Source organism: Budorcas taxicolor, chromosome 9 (genome assembly GCF_023091745.1).
Source record: "Budorcas taxicolor isolate Tak-1 chromosome 9, Takin1.1, whole genome shotgun sequence".
Lineage (NCBI taxonomy): Eukaryota > Metazoa > Chordata > Mammalia > Artiodactyla > Bovidae > Budorcas > Budorcas taxicolor.
Genome location: NC_068918.1, coordinates 65570173 through 65593864, shown reverse-complemented (window position 1 = coordinate 65593864; position 23692 = coordinate 65570173). Strand labels below are relative to the sequence as shown.

Genomic DNA, 23692 nt, shown 5'->3' with positions numbered 1-23692 from the left:
TCTACCTTTTTTTTTTTTTCCATTATTTCTCTTTCAGTTTGTAAAATGGGTTTTTCTTTTTCTTCCCAAGGGTTCTGTTCTTCAGGAAGATAATCTTTCAAATGTGAATTGCCTTTATGTTTATGATGATATCTCTTAGAAGGAATGAAAATCGGAAATAGTAAAATTTTGAGTGCTAAGTCTGCTCTGTGAGCATAATGTAAAAGTAGTCAAATTTCATTTTGTTAATTCAGCAACTGAATTAGTTGTATTTGTTTGCATTAAAAGATAATGATTATTGTGTTAGTGTAAACAAGCATTTTAAGTGTATGGCTCGTTCATGCTCACTGATGATTTGGGATGCTTCTGGCACCTTGATTGCAGTCAGAGGCATTTACCTAACAGCTATATGAGGGGAAAAATAGAAAAACAAAACTCAACAAATGTGATGTTCATGGCCCTAAGATCCTTAAGCATTGCATGATTTCTCTTATTTTGTTTTTCTGAAATTGAGCAGAAAGGAAACACTGTAAAAACAAATATGTTGCATTAATCAGGACATAACTAATATTCTCCTAGTCAGCATAGCACACAATTACATGCTAAAGTAACATGGATTTGATCTCCAACACAGGAAAATTTTCACGACCATTTTATTTTATACAAATAAATTTAGCTTTTATTTTAACAGTTATTATTTGGTTAGATAGTGAATCTCTGTACATGACTATAAATGTGCAGTTTTGCTTTTCCACATAAGAGAAGTGGAAAGGGGAATTTACTGAGAAATTATTTAATAGGAAGTAGGAATAAAGCTACTTAAATCCTGTCAGCAGGTTACAAGTTCAAGTGCATTGCTTTAACCCACATGTACTCATGTTTGGTTACTTGTATTAAAATTGAGGGGAAGAGTATCCTATTAGAATATAGTGGGAAAGGGGATTGTGAAAACACTTCAATAGAAAGCCATTGCGGCTGTTATCTTTGTTTTAGAGCCAAACATATAAAGAAGCCTGTCTTTAAACTACAATTCAACTCTACACTTCATGACATGTTATAAAAGCTGAATGGTTGCTCTTGGTAAGGATATTTGTTTACAAGTGCCAGAAAATAGTAGCTGTTTGATAACCTGCATTAATAGATTTCCTTTTGCCTAGCGAAGGAAAATAAAAATAACCAAAGGATATTTCTAGAAAGGATTAAGAAAGCTGTTTAAGAAGGCCATGACTCAGTCCTTAGCTGTGTACACTTTTCAACATCTTAGAAATTTTAATATAAAAAGCAAAATTTGTTTTTCCTATTGCAGCCTACTTTTGGGAATTACTGTTTTTCCCTTTTGTCACAGTTAAAATCAAGTGTTGGGAATTCAATTACAATTTGAGTAAAAATATACCCAATAAGAATGAATGTAGATGGCTAAACGATTCTTACTCAGTGTGATGTATAATGCAACAGGGACCCTTGTAAATTGTCATATGCCAATAAAATGTCATAAGTGGTAATAGCTGTTGTTTGTTTACCTGATTTTGAGACTACATCTGTGTCTGTGCTATACAGCTAATGTCAATGGTTTATGTCTAATTTATGTCTAACAGCTCATCTGTTAGTAAAGTTACTAGTATGATGGGGCTTTTGGGGAGATCAGTAAGTATTCTATAAAACTTCAAATTCACATCTATTTTTTTCTTTTTTCTTCTGGAAACATGGGAAATGTTACAGTGGCGATTGTAAGCCATTTGTTAACACAGGAATTCCAGATTCTAGTCTAGCCCTCCTGTTCATGTGTTCATACAGGAACTGTCAGCTATAAATTATGATGGAGACAGCAGCATTACTTCGGTTTCTAAAAATGTAGTAATTAACTAAAAAGTGTTTTTTTTTTTTTTTTTTGTCTTTGTTCACTTGAGTTAGAACTGGTGTAATTCTTAACTTCACTTAACCCTTTTGTAAGTTATTTGAAATATAAAGTGACCATTCTGTAACTTTACAAGAATTTTCACAGAAATTGTGTGCTAAGGTAACATTTTGATTAATACAAATGTTACTCCTTTCTCTGTATGTTTATTAACTACACTGGATAATTTTAACATGTTTCAGCTAGCTACATAAAAGTATGCCATCTTATTTATTAAGGACTTATTTTCATAAGATAGTAGCTTTTTTCCTTTTTTGACTGCAGCATGAGGGAATCTTAGTTCCCTGACCAGGGATTGAACCTGTGCTCCCTGCAGTGGGGCAGAGGAGCCCTACCCACTGGATGGCCAGGAAATTCTTCTCTTTGACTTTTCAGCTGGAATCTCTGGGATATACTTTGTTCCATGTGGAATGATAGTCCTTTCACATTCAGAACAAGAAGTACAGAGACCTGTCTGAATTTGTAACTTGCTTAAATAGGGAAGAAACATGGAGAAACTAACTTCACCCTCGGATTGTATTTGATTGGTTTCAGTCTCTATAAGTAGTAGATTGTGATAGATACTTTGACAAAATTTTAGAATATTATCTGTTATATAACATCTTGGGTTCTCAAAACATGGTTGAAATCATCATTTATAAATATGAGTATCAAGGGTCTAATTGTTCAGTTTATTGAGGTAGATGTTAAAAATTTGAAGTCTATGTTAATGAAGTTTAAAGTGAAAATTTTATGTTGAAATCCAGGAATATATAGAAATTACTGTATTCCATTGTTTGACTTGAGAGCTTTAGTAGAGATTGTGTAAATTTATGAACTGGACTCAAGTTTCAGAATCATTCAGTAATGATTAGTGTCAGTTATGCAAATGAATCCAAAGTTGTACATTAAGTGTGCTAGTTCTCTTTATTGTTGTTACCTCCTCACATGTTAGTTTTTTCAAAAATGGATCCCAGTGGTTAAAAAGAACAGGCATTAGGATGGCACTTTCGTGCAACTACTAGGAGAAAAATTTCCAAATAATGTGTCTTAATTATAATGATCTGTATGTAAGATATTTTTCTCAAGGACGTTTTAGGTGTTTTGACAACAGTGAACTGATTTGCAGTGCTTTTAAAGTGCAGAAGATAAGATCATTCTTGAAAGTAGAACATGCTAAGTGGTTTTAATACTGTTCTAAGAATTGGAATCAGATTTTTCCTAGTAATCTCTTAGGGTTGCCCAGCTTCTTGATTGAATAATAACAAGCCCCCAAAGTAGATGATACATGTTTAAAATATGCAACCAACAAAAACCTACTGTATAGCATAGGGAAGAACTGTGCTCAGTATTCTGTAATAGCTTAAATAGGAAAAGATTTGTAAAAGATACATATAAAACTGAGCCACTTGGCTATGTATACCTGAAACTAACAAAACATTGTACATTGACTGTAGTCCAATATAAAAAACCCCACAAATGCCACCCCATAAAATAAATTGAGGACAAGCAAAATGATAGTAAGTACACCATAAACTTAGGTGAAGAAAGGATGTACATTCACAGTATGAAGTCTGTATTTGACAATGATAACTTCTTGGTACTGTCATAGTAATTGCAAATTCCATGGCTTGTGAAAAGCCACGTAAAATTACCACTCTCACCCTCCAGATGTTGATTTACTTGGAATCTTACTTAGTCCTTGATTGTGGGAGGCCATAATTTTTCTGGCTTATTTGTACCAGAAAAGGAAAATTTTTGGCTGTGCCACACAGCTTGCAGAGTCTTAGTTCCCTAAGCAGGGATTGAGTCTGGGCCCTGACAATGAAAGCGTCAAATCCTAACCACTGGACACGGGGAATTCTGTAGAAACGTAGTTTCCAGGGTACTCCTGAGGCTGCTATGAGGGAAATGTTAAATGCACTTGGAGTTTTTTTGAAAGCAATTGAATATCACCACCAAATGGAGTCATAAAACAATACTTAATTTAATACGTAATTTAGAGACTTCCTTAGTGGTCCAGTGGTTAAGAATCCGCCTTGCAATTCAGGGACACAGATTTGATACCTAGTTGGGGAACCAAGATTCCACATGCCACAGAGCAACTGAGCCCACGTGCCTAAATGAATCTAGGGCCCACAACTAGAGTGTCCCCTCACCACAATGAAAGATCTTGTATGATGCAACTAATACCTGAGGCAACCAAACAATATTTTAACAGAATTTCACTGGTTAATGTCAGTATACAGTGATTTTATGTTTACATTTGGTGATGATACTCAACTTCAAAAGTCAACGTGTGGCTCCTTTCACCCCTGTGATAACTGGTAAAGATGCTCATAAACCTCAGTTACTGCAGCAGTCTTCTAATTTGGAAATCTTGACCTTTAAATTTCATCTTTTAATTGCCATCAATGAAATGTTTTTCAGTTGAAAAATTTTTTTTAACTTAAAATTTCTTTGATTTCTTGTTGCCTAAATCTTAGGATGAACTACAGGAATTTCCTCTAAGCTGTGTGTGTGTGTGTGTGTGTGTGTGTTTTTAATCCTTTGCCTTATCCTACTCCTTGTTCATTTACCTATCTTAAAATCTTACATCTTAGCAAAAAATCAAAAAATTCCTCTTGTCCTCTTTTCAGGCTGGCAACTCATTCTGCTTATGTGTCATGCTTAGCTAGAATAAACATTTAGCAATTAGTATTATGTGTTGTGTAGGACATACATACTATGGACAGGCAATTACCTACTTGGTAGAATGTTAACATTGTACCCTGCCACATTACTTAAGGTAATTACAATAATTGGAGTTCTCCTAATCACCTAAAATTGAGGTTTGTGTCAGAAGACTAATGGGGTTTCTAACTGGGCGGTTACAAGATTAAGTACCTAGCTTTCTAGCCTTTGTTTAAACTAGCCCTCAACCTCCATTTATTCACTGGGAAAATATTCTTAACATTGGGTTTAAAGTTGAATCAAAATTTCTTGCTCTTGAGAATATAGTACCTAGTGTGATGATTAACAATAATGTATTATAAGTGATTCTGAAAAAATGTATCTAGATAATAAAGCCAAAGGTGATAAGCTTTTCCCATTAACCTGCAAGTAGCGGGAGAAGGCGATGGCACCCCACTCCAGTACTCTTGCCTGGAAAATCCCATGAACGGAGAAGCCTGGTGGGCTGCAGTCCATGGGGTCGCGAAGAGTCAGGCACTACTGACTGACTTCCCTTTCACTTTTCACTTTCATGCATTGGAGAAGGAAATGGCAACCCACTCCAGAATTCTTGCCTGGAGAATCCCAGGGACAGAGGAGCCTGGTGGGCTGCCGTCTTTGGGGTCACACAGAGTTGGATACGACTGAAGTGACTTAGCAGCAGCAGGATAGGGACACATCACCAACCTGCCTGGTACTGATTCCTGTGTGAGTAAAAGTAAGAGTTGGGTAGCATCTGACAGGCTGGAAAAAGATTCTCAAATGAGCCTACTAAAACTGGGGCCTTGTCCTCTCCAGTAGTGAGCACAAGGTACCCACAGTAAGTATGGAGAGACTGGAGCACTTGACCTCAGTGAGCTCTTCAAGTAGACCTGTCCAGACAAGACTCCCTTTTAAGGACAGGACCCCACAGTGAAGAAAGGACTAAAAGGAATCTTAATGAGCAGAGTAGAGATAGGAGATGAAAAGGGCCTAGATGCAACTGGGAGAGGGGAACACAGCCAGGAAGAGCTTAGAAAGTATGCCACCATATTTTCGAACACCACTAAAAAATGACAGAAAAGGTAGAAAAGATTTACTGAATTCTGCATCATTCTCAAAGTTCAGGACAGTAATTTCACTTAAAGGTAATAGGAAAATAATGTCATATCGCATAAAAGGTTATCAAGATGTGGTATGTATGACTTTTTCAGTTCAGTCGCTCAGTTGTGTCCGACTCTGCGACCCCATGAATCACAGCACGCCAGGCCTCCCTGTCCATCACCAACTCCCGGAGTTCACTCAGACTCAGCGATTATCGAGGCAGTGATGCCATCCAGCCATCTCATCCTCTGTCGTCCCCTTCTCCTGCCCCCAATCTCTCCCAGCATCAGAGTCTTTTCCAATGAGTCAGCTCTTCGCATGAGGTGGCCAAAGTACTGGAGTTTCAGCTTTAGCATCATTCCTTCCAAGAAATCCCAGGGCTGATCTTCAGAATGGGCTGGTTGGATCTCCTTGCAGTCCAAGGGACTCTCAAGAGTCTTCTCCAACACCACAGTTCAAAAGTATCAATTCTTCGACTGTTTTAGTACACATAAAATGGAGGAAGGGTCTCTGAAAAGTTAGAGGAAAGTTGTCAGCAAGGCATTCATGGAAGATGTAGCATTTGACCTGGGCCCATCTTGCACTTGGATCAGTTGAATTCTATTAATAGTGCAGCCTGAAGGAGGTGTGTTAATACTACTGGTTTTCCTTCTCATGCTTTCAAGGGATATTTTGCCTTTTGACCCTATTGTCTGCTGTTTTGATATCAGATTGGAAAGAGGAAGTTATAAGATCATGATGTATTTGCAAAGGCAAAAGGGAAGGATAAGGAAGCTGAAAAAAATCTAATGTAGGGTCACTGATCCATTTGTTTTCTTTTACATTTGTCCAGCAGCCCTTTCCTGCTCCTTTCATCCTTATCTAGCTTATACTACTGGGCCTGTGACTATAAGCACTGTTTTTCTGCCAGTTTCTTAGTGTCAAATCATTCTTGGTGTCTGTTTTCTCTTAGGTATATAGAATTATTTTATTCAACAAACTCTTAATTGAATGCTCATCAAATATACCAGGTATTCCTCTAAAATGATGGAGATACAGCATGGGTCAAGACAGAGTTCCTGTTCTGGAGTTTAGTTTGGCAGTAGGTGGAGCATAAATACTACATGATCTGAGTACTGTAAAGAAAAATAAATCATGGAAAGAGAGTGGAGACATGCTATTTATATGGTGTTCAGCGAAACCTCAGGTCTCCACTAGAATGTAAGTTCCAGGAGGGTAAGGATGTTAGCTGCCTTGCTAATTGCATTCTCGTTGTCAGAATGATTCCTTGCACATAGTAGACATCCAGTGTTAGATGAATGAATACATGCTGTGGACACAGAGAAATTTGTTGAAAAATTCTCCCACTTAAAAATTGTGTTGGTCAGCAGGAGACACAGTTGATCATAAATTATTACGTCACCCTAGTGCATTTCTTGCTGAAATATGAAAAGCAGGAGCTGTAGTTTCTTATGAAGCCCAGTAACTTCAGATCAGAACTCAAAATTGAGATATCAACTGCCAGGACTTGGTAATCGCTTAACCATTGTCCGCTAGGCCAGGTCAGCATCCGGCTCATATTTGATAGCCTAGATAACCTGGAGAACTTCATGAATACTGCAGATTTCTCGATGACAGTGTTTAGCACCTGCTAGTCCCTTAAACCAAAGAAGGCAATGGCACCTCAATCCAGTACTCTTGCCTGGAAAATCCCATGGACGGAGGAGCCTGGTGGGCTGCAGTCCATGGGGTGGCTGGGAGTCGGACACGACTGAGCGACTTCACTTTCACTTTTCACTTTCATGCATTGGAGAAGGAAATAGCAACCCACTTCAGTGTTCTTGTCTGGAGAATCTCAGGGACGGGGGAGCCTGTTGGGCTGCCGTCTATGGGGTCGCACAGAGTCGGACACGACTGAAGCGACTTAGCAGCAGCAGCAGCAGCAGTCCCTTAAACAGGGCTTTCCTGGTGGCTCAGACGGTAAAGCGTCTGCCTTCAATGCGGGAGACCTGGTTCGATCCCTGGGTTGGGAAGATCCCCTGGAGAAGGAAATGGCAACCCACACCAATACTGGAATTGCCCGGAAAATTCCACGGATGGAGGAGCCTGGTAGGGCACAGTCCATGGGATCGCAAAGAGTCGGACATGACTAAGCAACTTCATTGGTTCACTAATCCCATAAACAACAGATGTTCGCTGAATGGATGAATGATTTAACAATAAATCGCGACACTCCACGACAGGCGTACTTGAGAGAGGGGTCCCACTTCGGGTCTGTATGTAGAGGACGATACACTTTCCCTGCGATGATCTGTACGGGGCACGAGCTCGGGATCGTGAGCCTGAGCCAAAGGCCGTAAGACTCCACAACTCCAGGCTTCCTAGGCAGGTATTTGACAGCGCTGGGGAAACCTAGAGACACCTTCTGAGCATGCGTCGCCATGTTGCGTGATCTGCCACGCCCACCCGTTGGCTCTAAGCTTCCATTGGCTGGCCCGCTAAAGGCCCGCCCTCTTGAAGGAAAAGGACATTCAGTGGCTAAATAACCTTCCGTAACCAATCACAAGCAACGACCTAAAGGTTTGTCCAATGACAACGGGCTTCGGTCAAGGCCCGCGGAGTTTAATTTTTGTCCGGGGACGCGGAAGTAGCGATCAGGTCTAAGCCGCAGGTTGAGTGTCGCACTGGAGGAGGGCCGAATCTTCATCCCGGATACCCCGGCTGGGTGAGGACCTTCAGGGCCAATTCCGGGGCCAGTGGAGGTGGTGTTTCCGCCCGTGGCAGGAAAGCCGGGGCGCGAGGGCGGGCACGTGTGGACCTCTAAGCGCTCCTGGACCGGGGCGAGAGCACGCCTGGCCTCGTCCTCTGCGGATTCTGCCGCGAGGTTTCTTAATGACTGTAGCTTGAAGTTCCCGTGGTTGCCGGGAGGCTGGGCTTTGGAGGAAGGTGAGCCAGGCGACTGTGATCACCGAGCGGGAGAGACCCCGAGGCCGCTTGGGGCCAAAGGGAGTGACGTAAGCCGGAGCTAGTCTCGGTCTGTTATTTAGTAGTTGGGTGACTAAGTCACGTCACCTATCTGGGCTGCACAATCCTTATCTTTAGAATGAGCTAGGAGGGATGGGTGGTACTCCGATACGTCAGTAAGGAAGTGTTATCATTCCTTTTGTTTGGTCAAAGTCTCTGGTCGGCCGCCTGCCTGCGCTCAAGGAAGGGCTGAACTCATCCCTGCTTAGTCTCAGCCGGAGCTTTCCGAGGGAGGCGAAGCTTTTGGCTTTCGCTATTGCAACTAACTTGAAGGCTTCCTGCTAAGTTTCCAGTCTATCCTTGATTCATATTTATTAACGAAGTGGTGCGTTGGTAAAGAATCCGCTTGCTGATGTAGATGTGAGTTCGAGCCCTGGGTTGGGAAGATCCCCTGAAGGAGCCTATGGCAACCCACTCCAGGAATCTTACCTGGGAAATTCCATGGACAGAGGAGACTGGTGGGCTACAGTCCACGGGATCTCAAAGAGTTGGACACGACCGAACAGCTGAGCACACTAGCACTGCGTCCCTTAAGAGGTTCAAAAAAAAAAAAAATCCTATGAATTTTTAATGCAACTTAACTGATAAACTGAAGGTTTTTTTTGTTTTTGTTTTTTTTAACCAGCCCTTCCCCATTCTCCCATTCCTCTTTGTCTCTCCTCACCTCAAAATAATGCTGGCCAGAGAGATTAGTTTAGTTGATGGTGTAATGTGTAAGGAAGGCTTTTTTGTTTGTGTGTGCAGCAGTTATTTATCAAGAGTAATGTTTTATTTTTATCCCCTTAAGGTATCAAGAAACAATGTTTCTTTGAATTTGCTTCTGAATTTGCCTCATCAATGTCATTCATATTGAGTATCTTAAGAGAAATGCTGGAATATTTTGGTGTTCCCATAAACCAGGTAAATGTTTTTAATGGATTTGATGGACCTGTTGTATTTGGGGTCTTATTTTGGAAATGATTTATATGTCAACATTCAAGGCAAAATTGTTACTTCTGTATAAGGTGTAACAAAGGCAAGTTTGCAGTAGTGTAGCTTTGATAATTTGAGTTAAAAAAAAAGGATGTGATTATTAGGAACCTATTTACTTGAAGGGTCAAAAGCTGATGAAAGATCGAAACCAAGCAAAAGATAGACATGACCCTCATAGATAAAATATTTTAAAAATTCTAGTGGTTTTATTTAAGGTAATTTATTTGAACTGAAACTAACACAACATAGTCAATAAACTGTACTACAGTATAAAATAAAAAGTTGAAAAAAAATGCTTGACATTTGTTATAGAATGATGAGTTTTGTAGTTCAGCAAATTCAGGAGAGAGGCTGACTTAGGTGTGAGAATCATAAATCAGATTTTGTCTACTTACTGAGTAGCTATGACATCTAAGATCTAAGACAATGTGCAATTGTTCTGTAAGTGATGCAGGGTGGCAGCACATCTTTCTTGTATTCATGATTCTCAAAATATAGTGTGAGATATGAGAAATATATACATACAGTTACAAGAGTACATATAAGACAGACACAAAAATAATAGAGGGGCATACACAAAATGGGCAAATTGTTGCTATTTGGTATGGTGAATTAGAATAGTCAAGGATAAGTAAAGGATTTTGAACAAAAGTAAGTTGAAGAATGATGGAGCCATTAATAAAAAATAGACAACTCGGTATGAGGAACTACTTTCTCCTAGGGAGATAAGTTAAATCTGTTGGAATATATAAATACAGATATCTTGCAGGTAATTAGATATATGGTTCTGGGTGTAGGAAAGAAAAGAGATTCAGATTTGGCGTTTTCTATATACTTTTGTTATTTGACTTTGATGATAGAGGATGTCCATAATGAAGCATTTTGAATTTCAGAATTGAGGAAGTTAAAAACAACAAAGACCGAGGGATAGTTGAAGATGTGCTTCAGTATTCTTGCCTTGAGAACCCCATGAACAGTATGAAAAGGCAAAATGATAGGATAGTGAAAGAGGAACTCCCCAGGTCAGTAGGTGCCCAATATGCTACTGGAGATCAGTGGAGAAATAACTCCAGAAAGAAGGAAGGGATGGAGCCAAAGCAAAAACAAGACCCAGCTGTGGTGATAGAAGCAAGGTCTGATGCTGTAAAGAGCAATATTGCATAGGAACCTGGAATGTCCGGTCCATGAATCAAGGCAAATTGGAAGTGGTCAAACAGGAGATGGCAAGAGTGAACGTCACCATTCTAGGAATCAGCGAACTAAAATGGACTGGAACGGGTGAATTTAACTCAGATGACCATTATATGTACTACTGTGGGCAGGAATCCCTCAGAAGAAATGGAGTAGCCATCATGGTCAACCAAAGAGTCCGAAATGCAGTACTTGGATGCAATCTCGAAAACGACAGAATGATCTCTGTTCGTTTCCAAGGCAAACCATTCAGTATCACAGTAATCCAAGTCTATGCCCCAACCAGTAACACTGAAGAAGCTGAAGTTGAATGGTTCAGTGAAGACCTACAAGACCTTTTAGAACTAACACCCAAAAAAATATGTCCTTTTCATTATAGGGGACTGGAATGCAAAAGTAGGAAGTCAAGAAACACTTGGGGTAACAGGCAAATTTGGCCTTGGAATACAGAATGAAGCAGGGCAAAGGCTAATAGAGTTTTGCCAAGAGAACACACTGGTCATAACAAACACCCTCTTCCAACAACACAAGAGAAGACTCTACATGTGGACATCACCAGATGGTCAACACCGAAATCAGATTGATTATATTCTTTGCAGCCAAAGATGGAGAAGCTCTATACAGTCAGCAAAAACAAGATTGGGAGTTGACTGTGGCTCAGATCATGAACCCTTATTGCCAAATTCAGACTTAAATTGAAGAAAGTAAGGAAAACCACTAGACCATTCAGGTATAACCTAAATCAAATCCCTTACGGTTATACAGTGGAAGTGAGAAATAGATTTAAGGAGGGAAATAGATCTGATCGATTGAGTGCCTGATGAACTGTGGATGGAGGTTCGTGACATTGTACAGGAGACAGGGATCAAGACCATCCCCATGGAAAAGAAATGCAAAAAAGCAAAATGGCTGTCTGGGGAGGCCTTACAAATAGCTGTGAAAAGAAGAGAAGCAAAAAGCAAAGGAGAAAAGGAAAGATATAAGCATCTGAATGCAGAGTTCCAAAGAATAGCAAGAAGAGATAAGAAAGCCTTCCTCAGCTATCATTGCAAAGAAATAGAGGAAAACAACAGAATGGGAAAGACTAGAGATCTCTTTAGGAAATTAAAGATACCAAGGGAACATTTCATGCAAAGATGAGCTCGATAATGGGCAGAAATGGTATGGACCTAACAGAAGCAGAAGATATTAAGAAGAGGTGACAAGAATACACAGAAGAACTGTACAAAAAAGATCTTCACGACCAAGATAATCATGATGGTGTGATCACTCACCTAGAGCCAGACATCCTGGAATGTGAAGTCAAGTGGGCCTTGGAAAGCATCACTATAAACAAAGCTGGTGGAGGTGATGGAATTCCAGTGGAGCTATTTCAAAGGCTGAAAGATGATGCTGTGAAAGTGCTCCACTCAATATGCCAGCAAATTTGGAAAACTCAGCAGTGGCCACAGGACTGGAAAAGGTCAGTTTTCATTCCAATCCCAAAGAAAGACAATGCCAAAGAATGTTCAAACTACCGCACAATTGCACTCATCTCACACAATAGTAAAGTAACATTCAAAATTCTCCAAGCCAGGCTTCAGCAATACGTGAACTGTGAACTTCTAGATGTTCAAGCTGGTTTTAGAAAAGGCAGAGGAACCAGAGATCAAATTGCCAACATCCGCTGGATCATGGAAAAAGCAAGAGAGTTCCAGAAAAACATCTATTTCTGCTTTATTGACTATGCCAAAGCCTTTGACTGTGTGAATCACAATAAACTGTGGAAAATTCTGAAAGAGGTGGGAATACCAGACCACCTGCCTGACCTGCCTCTTGAGAAATCTGTATGCAGGTCAGGAAGCAACAGTTCGAACTGGACATGGAACAATAGAATGGTTCCAAATAGGAAAAGGAGTACGTCAAGGCTGTATATTGTCACCCTGCTTATTTAACTTCTATGCAGAGTACATGAGAAATGCTGGGCTGGAGGAAGCACAAGCTGGAATCAGGATTGCCGGGAGAAATATCAGTAACCTCAGATATGCAGATGACACCAGCCTTATGGCAGAAGATGAAGAACTAAAGAGCCTCTTGATGAAAGTGAAAGAGGAGAGTGTAAAAGTTGGCTTAAAGCTCAACACTCAGAAAACGAAGATCATGGCATCTGGTCCCATCACTTCATGGCAAAAAGATGGGGAAACAGTGGCTGACTTTATTTTTCTGGGCTCCCAAATCACCACAGATGGTGATTGCAGCCATGGAATTAAAAGATGCTTACTCCTTGGAAGGAAAGTTATGACCAACCTAGACAGGATATTGAAAAGCAGAGACATTTACTTTGTCAACAAAGGTCCGTCTAGTCAAGGCTATGGGTTTTCCATTGGTCATGTGTGGATGTGAGAGTTGGACTATAAAGAAAGCTGAGCGCCAAAGAATTGATGCTTTTGAACTGTGGTGTTGGAGAATACTCTTGAGAGTCCCTTGGACTGCAAGGAGACCCAACCAGTTCATCCCAAAGGAAATCAGTCTTGAGTATTCATTGGGAGGACTGATGTTGAAGCTGAAACTCCAATACTTTGGGCCCCTGATGCGAAGAGCTGACTCATTTGAAAAGACCCTGATGCTGGGAAAGATTGAGGGCAGGAGAAGAAGGGGACGACAGAGGATGAGATGGTTGGATGGCATCACTGGCACAATGGACATGGGTTTGGGTGGATTCCAGGAGTTGGTGATGGACAGGGAGGCCTGGCGTGCTGCGGTTCATTGGGTCGCAAAGAGTTGGACATGACTGAGCGGCTGAAATGAACTGAACATATCACTGAAACAACTTGAAAATCTCTACTTAGTAGGAAAGTCAGTGAAGTCAGTAGGAGGGTGCCAGAGCAGAAATAGAAGAGGGAGGTGAAATCATAAGAGTGGTGAAGATGGTTAGTGGCAATAAGGAATGAGAGAGAAGGACAGAAGTTTGGCAGAACGGGAATTGTAGAGCAAGACATTCACATTATCCTGGAGTTATGTGACTGTGTGTGACAATAGTGGCCCTCACTGTAGTGCAGCCTCTAGGCCTGTGGTTCTTAGCAAGGGTGCACCTGTGAGTGATCTGCAGAGCCACAGAGACAATTATGTTAATTAAGTTGGGCTTCTGTGCCACAGGCTGTGCTGATCAGTGTGGATGTCACTTTAAAATACTTGAAATGTCTAAGTTGAGATCTGTTATAGGTATAAAATATACAATGGATTTTGAAGATTTAGTCTGGAATGTATTATAAAATAATGGCATTGTTTTTAAAAAATATTGATTTCACATTGACATAATATGCACATATGAATTAAATACATTAAGGAAATTAATTTCACTTGTTTCTTTCTAGTCTTCAAATGTAGCTACTAGAAAGTTGTATAAGCTGTTTGTATGTTTTGGATATTATCCAGTTGTTGGTTGCAAATGTTTTCCTCTATTCTGTAGGTTGTCTTTTTGTTTTGTTTACGGTTTTCATGTGGTGCAAAAGCTTCTGAGTTTGATTAGATCCCGTTTGTTTTTGCTTTTATTTCTTTTGCCTTAGGAGACCAATCTGAGAAAATATTGCTAGAATTTATGTCAGAGTATTTTGGCTATGTTGTGTTCTGAGAGTTTTATGGTATCATATCTTATGTTTAGGTCTTTAAATCATTTTGAGTTTATTGTTATGCGTGTTGTGAGGGAGTGTTCTAATTTCATCGATTTGCATGTAGCTGTGCACCTTTCCAGCACCACTTGCTGAAGAGACTGTCTTTTCTCCATTGTATATTCTTGTCTCCTATATCATAGATTAATTGATCGTGCATGGGTGGGTTTATTTCTGGGCTCTCTGTTCTATTCTTTTGATCTACATGTCTGTTTTTGTGCCAATACTACATAAGTAAGAGTGAAAAAGTTGGCTTAAAGCTCAACATTCAGAAAATGAAGATCATGGCATCCGGTCCCATCACTTCATGGGAAATAGATGGGGAAACAGTGGAAACAGTGTCAGACTTTATTTTTTGGGGCTCCAAAATCACTGCAGATGGTGACTGCAACCATGAAATTAAAAGACACTTACTCCTTGGAAGAAAAGTTATGACCAAACTAGATAGCATATTCAAAGGCAGAGACATTAGTTTGCTGACTAAGGTCTGTCTAGTCAAGGCTATGGTTTTTCCTGTGGTCATGTATGGATGTGAGAGTTGGACTGTGAAGAAGGCTGAGCGCTGAAGAATTGATGCTTTTGAAATGTGGTGTTGGAGAAGACTCTTGAGAGTCCCTTGGACTGCAAGGAGATCCAACCAGTCCATTCTGAAGGAGATCAACCCTGGGATTTCTTTGGAGGGAATGATGCTGAAGCTGAAACTCCAGTACTTTGGCCACCTCATGCGAAGAGTGGACTCATTGGAAAATACTCTGATGCTGGGAAGGATTGGGGGCAGTAGGAGAAAGGGACGACCGAGGATGAGATGGCTGGATGGCATCACGGACTCGATGGACATGAGTCTGAGTGAACTCCGGGAGATGGTGATGAACAGGGAGGCCTGGCGTGCTGTGATTCATGGGGTCACAAAGAGTCGGACACGACTGAGCGACTGAACTGAACTGAACTGAAAGCATTCTTAAGTTGTTTAGGGCATGATTCATTTATTCACCCCTTTAAAGGAAATTACATGAGTATACTCTGTATTACTTCATTGCTTGAGAAATTGACATTGTCAGTTTTTAATAAAGTTCCCCAGGGTATTTGGTCATTACCAGAAATAAAAGGAAATGAATTTGTGGTGCTTTCTCAAAAGATCTTCTTTCTGGAATATGCTTATGTTAACTGCCTCCCTCAGCTGCACTCCCCTGTACCCCCACTTTTTAAAAAATACATGTGAATAGTTTGATTCTTTGAAGAAAATAATTTAAAAGCATGCAATGCTATATTTTTTTAAAAAATAAATGCTATTCTATCTTTAACATTTGTTCTTTTCATAAACAATATAAACATGCTCAACAGAGTACTACTTTTTAAATAATGATTTATGTTTAAATAGGTTTTACGCATTTGGGAAAATAAAGACTATGGATCAGCTCGGAGTATTGTTCGTATCATTGGGAAACTTCTTCCTTTAGAACCTTGTCCCAGGCCTAATTTTGAGGTAAGTCAGTCAACGTGTATTATTTAAGTACCATGTATAAAAATTTCTATAGGGAAATAGGGACATAGACTGGAATAGAAGAAGAAATGTTTCCTGCAAACCAAAAACCTGTAGCTTATCTTGGAAACAAGTCATTTCATCTGTGTTTTTGTCTTTATTACTTTAATTATATCCAGAGATTGGCAGATGTGAAGAAACCCCTGAGTCGTTTCTTTGATTCTTTTAGTCTGTGTTTTATGTTGGATGACATTCCTAGGGGAGAGAACAGTGCTGTATGCATAGACTTTAGAACTGTGTTTTCCTAAGCCTTTATTCTTGCTAACAGGTGTATGTTTTCCTCTTGCATATCCTTTCTCCTTTTCACACTTGTGTAAGTGGTTTCCACAGGCATATGTCTCCCCCTGACTGCCCGCAGAGCTCTGACTTTCTTTTCCCTTTTTCCCTTTAGCTGGTTCCGCTCTTGAACTCTGTGGACCTGGCTAACTGTGGCTCTGTAGTTCCGTCTTTTGCTGACGTTTGGTGTGTGGCAAATGATGAAGAAGCCAGTTATCTCAGATTTCGGTAATTTTTCTACGTATCTTGAAAAAGTGGGGTGTGGGCTACAATCTGAATTCTTGCCCGTGTTGAAGTGTGTTCAGACTAAGTGAGGCTTTTCATTTATTTTGTCTAGCTCTGTAGTACACTTGGAGAAGACAGTGGCACCCCACTCCAGTACTCTTGCCTGGAAAATCCCATGGATGGAGGGGCCTGGTTGGCTGCAGTCCATGGGGTCACAAAGAGTCGGACGCAACTGAGCGACTTCACTTTGACTTTTCACTTTCATGCATTGGAGAAGGAAATGGCAACCCACTCCAGTGTTCTTGCCGAGAGAATCCCAGGGACGGGGGAGCCTGGTGGGCTGCCGTCTATGGGGTCGGACACGACTGAAGCGACTTAGCAGCAGCAGTAGTACACTGAGTCCTGCTAATGTCTTCATGATAAGGATGACTGGTGTTTTTTTTTCATTTTTGGCTTTTCTTAACGCATGTTTAAACCTAACCCTAGCCTACGAAGGAATGATATTAAAAGGGTTTGAAGATCACTGCATTCATTTTTAGGAGAAAGCTCTTTCCTGTATACTAAATACTGGATCTATTTTTCTTTTAAATTGTTTAGTTCTGGCTACTCTAGGTCTTTGTTGCTTTCTGTGGGCTTTCTCTAGTGGTAGAGAGTGGGGCCTCCTCTCAAGTTGTAGTGCAGGGGCTTCTAACTGTGGTAGCCTCTTGTTGTAGAGCGTGGGCTCGGTAGATTGCATCTTGTGGGCTCTGGAGCACAGGCTCTGCAGTTGTGCACAGTCCACTTTGCCCCTCGGCAAGGGGAATCTTCCTGACCAGGGATCAAACTCGTGTTCCCTGCATTGGCAGGTGAATTCTTAACCACTGGACCACCAGGGACGTCCAATATTAGATCTATTTTGTTTTATATATTTAACCAAAATTTACACAGTGTTTACTGTATACTAGGCAATGATGTTAAATATATTTCATCATTTGGATGTTTTACTGGTTGGGAATACTAACTTAGGTGTTGGTGTATTCAGATACAGGCTGTTAGTACAATAAAGGTCAATTATTCAAAATTTCTGCTTAAATTTATTCTATGTAAAGCTGGTTTATAAATTTTCAAAAAAAATTAGAGTACTTACCCCAGTATAACATGGAATCCTTTCAAGCCTTATATTCCAAATATGTAGAATTTCTAAATAAATTATTTCTAAATAAATCCATTTGTATGGTTTGATATTAACAGAACAGTTATAGGATAATTATTTCTGGTGTACAGTTTGAAAGCAAGATGTGTCCCTTTATTCACTGATTACTTTTGGTCACCTGCTAAAGGCAACATTCTGTTCTGGGTATTGAGGATACAAAGTTGTGTAAGATACTGTTTGTCCTCAGTGAGTCTACAGATAGTTATAGAGTAAAGAGAGCTATTCTGATTTTGTTTTGGTGTTTTTGTTCTTTGACTGAAAGAAATTATTTCTCTTAGAAAATTTTCCTTCCCCCATCTATCTGTTTTTTCCTTCATTCCACCCATAGAAATAGTACATGGAAAAATGAAGAAGAGGAGAAAATTGCATCTTTACATCCTTTGCAACTAGTTGAAGGTCCATTGACACCTGCTGTAAGGCATAACAAACCAAGAAAAAATGATTGGCCTGAAAGTGAAACTGCAATTAAAAAGATAGCTGCCCTTGAAGATGAGCTAGCTTTTCTTCGCTCTCAGATTGCTGCAATTGTGGGACGGCAAGAACTGGGAAACAGTACAAAAGCTGGTAAGTAACATTGGGTTTTTGTTTTGGTTGGATGATACTCCTCTAGTATTTTAAGTCAGTGCAGTTCTAAGTAAGAAAAGAATGTTTGCTGCTAACGTATCCTCTGAATGACATGGAATATGAAAGGATGTTGCATGTGTGTATGCGTGTATGTGTGTATATATATATATATATATATATATAACTGCTGATGTTTATTAAGAATAAATTAAGATGCATTTGTAGTGACCAGAATGGCTTTGGTTTAAAGAAGAGCTAGCTGTGCTGCCAAAGATTGTAGTTTTATGTTTAAAAGCCTATTTTCTAAGTACAGTTGTCCCTCAGCATTTTGGTTCTAGGACCCCTGTGGCCACCAAAATCCAAGGATACTTACGCCCCTTATATAAGATGGCATATTTATATATAACCTGTCACATCCTCCATCTTCCTGTATACTTTAAATCATCTCTCATTACTTATAATACCTAATAAAATGCAAATCATTGTAAATACAATGGAATTGCTATGTAAACGGTTGTTAGTGCATGGCAGATCAAGTTTGACTTTTTGAAACTATCCTGGAATTTTTTTTAATTATCATATTATTTTATTTAATATAAATTTATTTATTTTAATTGGAGGCTAATTACTTTACAATATTGTATTGGTTTTGCCATACATCAACATGAATCCGCCACGGGTGTACACGTGTTCCCCATCCTGAACCCCCCTCCCACCTCCCTCCCATACCATCCCTCTGGGTCGTCCCAGTGCACCAGCCCCGAGCATCCTGTATCATGCATCGAACCTGGACTGGCGTTTCGTTTCACATATGATATTTTTTAAAAACATATTTTCAATTGGCAGTTTTTTGAATCTGCAGATGTAGAGGATATGGGTGAGGATATGGATGGACGACTATAAGCTTTACTGAGTCTTTAGAAAATCGTTAGAAATTTAAGCAGAGGGATGCATTAATTTGAGAGAAGAGTATAGATTTGAGGTTCATATATTTGCTGTTTGAAGTTATTGCTGCTATGCTTCCATCAAATCTAGGTGAATACTGTTTTCTAGATGATTCTCAAATTTTTAGAGATGTGACTTGCTTTAAATAAAATATACAAACACACGGTATCTGTATGTACGTAGAAACACCTATATGAACACATATATGATTTGTTTATAACCCATATTTATATATTTACAATTTATATGAAATATTATATAGTATATGTTACTATAGAATAAAAAATGAGATTATATATACACTTTTTAAAAAGTAGTCATGTTACATATGATTTTAGGAGCAAATCTGTTGTAAAAATTTTAAGTATTTGGTATCCATCTTAGGCTCTTGCCTAGAAAATATGTGTCTGGGTGTTTCTACAGTGTCATCATAGAGTGAATATATCAGTTCATGTGTTTCTAGCCACAAGCTGTTGATCATGTTTTAGCTTTTGTAAACTGAGGATGAAATTTAGATTGTAACTGAAAATATTTTTTATTTTCTCTTTGAAATACATTCTCTCCCTTCCCCCTACACAGAGAATCCTAATTGGATTAAAAAGAAATTTACTACTTGCTTGACTCTTCCAAAAATTGCTAAGCAGATGGGGTTGATTCTCCTTGGCCACCGTGTCATTTGTTTTGATAGCATTACAGAAATTGTTCCTATTTTGATTCTAATTAGTGTTACATGTTATATCAGAGACAGTGTTGTATGATTTTTCAACAGACTAAATTTTCTCTAGGTTTCCTGGACTTGAATGACAGGCCTAGTGGTTTTGGACAAAAGCCATCATCAGGGGCTACTCAACTCAATGTCAAACAAGATTCGTTTTCAAGTTCAGTGCTTTCCTCTTCTCCTCCTCCACCACCGCCTCCTCAGATTTCTTCTGTACAGCCTCCATGTTCTCCTCTCTTGAAAACAGCATCTAATAATATTTGTGCATCAGATAATTCAACAACTGAAGTGAAAAAACAGCACCCAGATGCTAGGAACACCAATTATAGTCATCATTCAAAAAACCAGAAAAATGAAGCTGTTCCAAACATGTTGGATGTTCTAAAGGATATGAATAAGGTTAAACTACGTGCTATTGAAAGGTATGTTGTCATAATTTGCAAAATGAACCAAAATTTTATCAGTGGTGTTTAAATAAATTATTTTATCAAAGTAAACCTATATAAGGGCTTCCCTCAGAGGTTAAAGTATCTGCCTGCATTGCGGGGGACCTGGGTTTGATCCCTGGGTCAGGAAGATCTCCTGGAGAAGGAAATGGCAACCCACTCCAGTATTCTTGCCTGGAGAATCCCATGGATGGGGGAGCCTGGTGGGCTACAGTCCACGGGGTCGCAAAGAGTCGGACACGACTGAGCAAGTTCGCTTTCACTTTCACTTTCAAACATATGTCTTCTCTTTGATTCTTCTTCACCCCAAACAGTGCTCCTAGAGAGAATCATTTTCAAATTTTTGTGACTCTTCTAGTGTCTTACCTTCATACTTTTGAAACAACATTACACTTTTGCTATTTTTTGATGTTTTAGTTATGTTTACTAGAATTGTTAAAAATCTGAAATACATTCTCTTAGACAGTCTACCTCCTAACACACATGCACACATACACTTCTTATCACATCTTCCCATTAGGGTTAAGTCACAGTCTTAAATCCATGTTCAGAATTTATATCCTTATTATAATAAACATTCACAGGAAAGCTATTTCATATACTACAATTACATTTTATTTGTTAACTAATTTTATTTTTTATTGCAGTTAACTATTACCTCTTTGAATTCCCCCCAAATCCCTGGAAATCCCCTCTTGGAGCCCTCTGCCCTTCCCTAGTCTTACTTGTTGCTCTAAACCCGCTGCATGGTTATCCTAAGGGTTTCCTTTGTCATCATGGGCATTCTGTTTGTCCAGTGTTGCATCACCCATGTCCTGGGTGTTCCGTCTTCTGTAGCTTCCTGAGGAATGCATAAAAGCTAAATTATTTTAAGACCTTGCATATCTGAAACTTTTAAAAAAATTTCTCACACTTGCTAGTTTGGCTGATATATAATTGGCAGAAAATTGTTTTTCCTCAGAATTTTGAAGACATTATTTCATTGGTTTCTAGCTCTCAGTGTTCCTGTTGCAAGGTTAATGTCATTTTAATTCGTGATACTACGTATGAACCGTTTCCCTTATTCTTGAAGCATTTGAGATCCTGATATTCTCAAAATTCATGATGATGAGCCCTGGAGTGTTCTTTTAAAATTTCTCATGCTGATCACTTATGGACTCAATCAGTTGTCCTTTATTTTTGAAAATCTCTTATAATATTTTTCTGATACGTCTCCTATTTTTTCCGTCTTTTCTTGAAGCTCCTATTAGAAGTTCGAATGCCAGAATTATTTGTCTTATCTTCATATCTTTCCCCTTCTGATTTCTTTCTCTTTGCTTTTTTATTGTACTTAAAAAAAAATCCTTTTCAATTCTTCTATGCGTTTTTCCTGTTATCAGTTTTTGAGGGGGGAGGCCACACTCAAATCTATGTACCCTCAATGGTCCCCACTGCCACCTTTCATTTTAAGCCACCATTTTATATAATTTGGACTTTGGCAGTGACCTCTTAACTGGTCCGTCTCTTTTCATTCTTGCCTGCTTGTCTGTTCTCCGTATGTGAATAATAACCAGAGTGATCTTTAAAAATAGAAGTCAGATCATGCCATTCCCCTGCTGAAAATCCTTTGGTGGTTTTCACTGCGCTTAAAATGAAACCTTGACACCTTGCTGTGGCCTGGATTCAGCCCTCGTGCCTCTGACACCCCATCCTGCTTCCCATCTTACTTCACTGCGCTCCAGTTGTACCTGTTTTCCCTTTCTAACAGATGCCAGCCTCCTTTCTGATGCATCCGTTGGATGTTAACAATAAAATTGACTGCTTGTCGTTTTCTTAAGAAGAATGGCAAATCCTTTAAGAAACTTATCCCCTCAGCATCTCATCGAAAGCGCTTTATCCTAGCCACTATCACACTTCCCTCTTTTATTTATTTTTTACTTTAAAAAATACATATTTGGCTGTGCTGAGTCTTAGTTGCAGCATGCAAACTCTTAGTTGTGGCAGTGGGATCTAGTTCCCTGACTGGAGCTCAAACCTGGGGCCCCTACATTGGCAGTGGGGAGTCTTAGCTACTGGACCACCAGGAAAGTCCCTCCCGCTTTTATTTTATTAACAGCACTAATTGCTGCCCCAAATATTCTTGCTTACTTGTTCACTGATGAACTCCTGCCGCTAGAGTGTTCACGGGAGCAGGATTACCTCTTTACCCCCAAAATGTAAAAATGGAGCCTGGCAAAATAGTCAGCATTAAGACTGAGTGAGTGAACAAAGAGCCTGATGTTTTTCTTTTCATGAACTCCATAGTCCTTTTAAAAGTTATTAAATTTTTCTTTAAACTTTTCTACCCACTGGAGAATTAGAAAATGAAAAAACAAAGATGATATTTGATAAGTCACAGGTTATAATGGATTGTGGTAGAGCCCCATATGGTTTCTCAGCTGTCTGATTCCTAATCCATTGCACCCTTATATTTGTTATCCTAAGCCAAAACATTCCAATCCTTTGAAGATGAAGTAGATTATGATATATTATGCTTCTATTTCTGCTATATAATGCTTATATTTTTGCTAAGCTTGTCAAGGCTTATGTGCTCAGTTGCTTCAGTTATGTCCAACTGTTTGTGACCCCATGGACTGGGACCTGCTGGTCTCCTCTGTCCACAAGATTCTCCAGAACTCAATCAGAGTGGGTTGCCATGGCCTCCCCAGGGAGTCTTCCTGACCCAGGGATCCAATCTGTGTCTCTCACATCTCCTGCACAGGCAGGCGGGTTCTTTACCACTAGTGCCACCTGGGAAGCTCTTCAATAAGGAACTTAATACACAAAGTTTTAAGTTATTCCATTTTTTTAAAGGTCCCCTGGAGGCAGACCTATTCATAAAAGGAAAAGAGAAGACTCATCTTGGGATCCAGTGTCTCTAATATCCCATGCACTTAGGCAGAAATTTGCATTCCAAGAAGAAGATTCCTTTGAGAAAGAAGATAATTGTTGGGAGTCTTCTCCATTTTCTAGTCCAGAAACTTCAAGGGTGCACTTATAATGTGAGGTTAAATTTTCGATTTTTCTCATGCATACTGTTCATGATGTATCTTTACCTTCAAATTCTCTTGAAGTAATTATGTGGACTGGACCATAAAATTGTTTGTTGATACTGTGTGCTGCTAATGTTCTGGTTGTTTGTACTGACTTTCACTTCCATGCTCATTTTAGCTTTTAGCATACTATGACATTTTTTGAGATAAAACATTTGATTTGAAAAATACTTGTGCATAAGTTTGTAATGGTTTATCCTGGATACGTGCTAACTTGACATTGCTGTCTGTCAC

General features: G+C 39.4%; 1 protein-coding gene across 1 annotated transcript; it reads left to right on the top strand.

Annotated features, from left to right (window-relative positions):
• The first annotated feature begins 9493 nt into the window (after positions 1-9493).
• On the top strand, positions 9494-23406 carry MTFR2 (mitochondrial fission regulator 2). The gene is made up of 6 exons (XM_052645498.1): positions 9494-9571; positions 15860-15964; positions 16413-16525; positions 18043-18278; positions 20009-20363; positions 23220-23406. Exons 1-6 carry the CDS (start codon positions 9509-9511, stop codon positions 23404-23406), a joined length of 1059 nt encoding a protein of 352 aa, XP_052501458.1. The 5' UTR covers positions 9494-9508.
• The last annotated feature ends 286 nt before the right edge of the window (positions 23407-23692 follow it).

Bases quoted from the DNA above. Each gene is read 5' to 3' on its own strand.
- MTFR2 (XM_052645498.1), top strand. From the start codon at position 9,509: ATGTCATTCATATTGAGTATCTTAAGAGAAATGCTGGAATATTTTGGT. The intron at 9,572-15,859 runs GTAAATGTTTTT...ATGTTTAAATAG, and splicing joins TTGGTGTTCCCATAAACCAG to GTTTTACGCATTTGGGAAAA. The intron at 20,364-23,219 runs GTATGTTGTCAT...ATTTTTTTAAAG, and splicing joins AAACTACGTGCTATTGAAAG to GTCCCCTGGAGGCAGACCTA.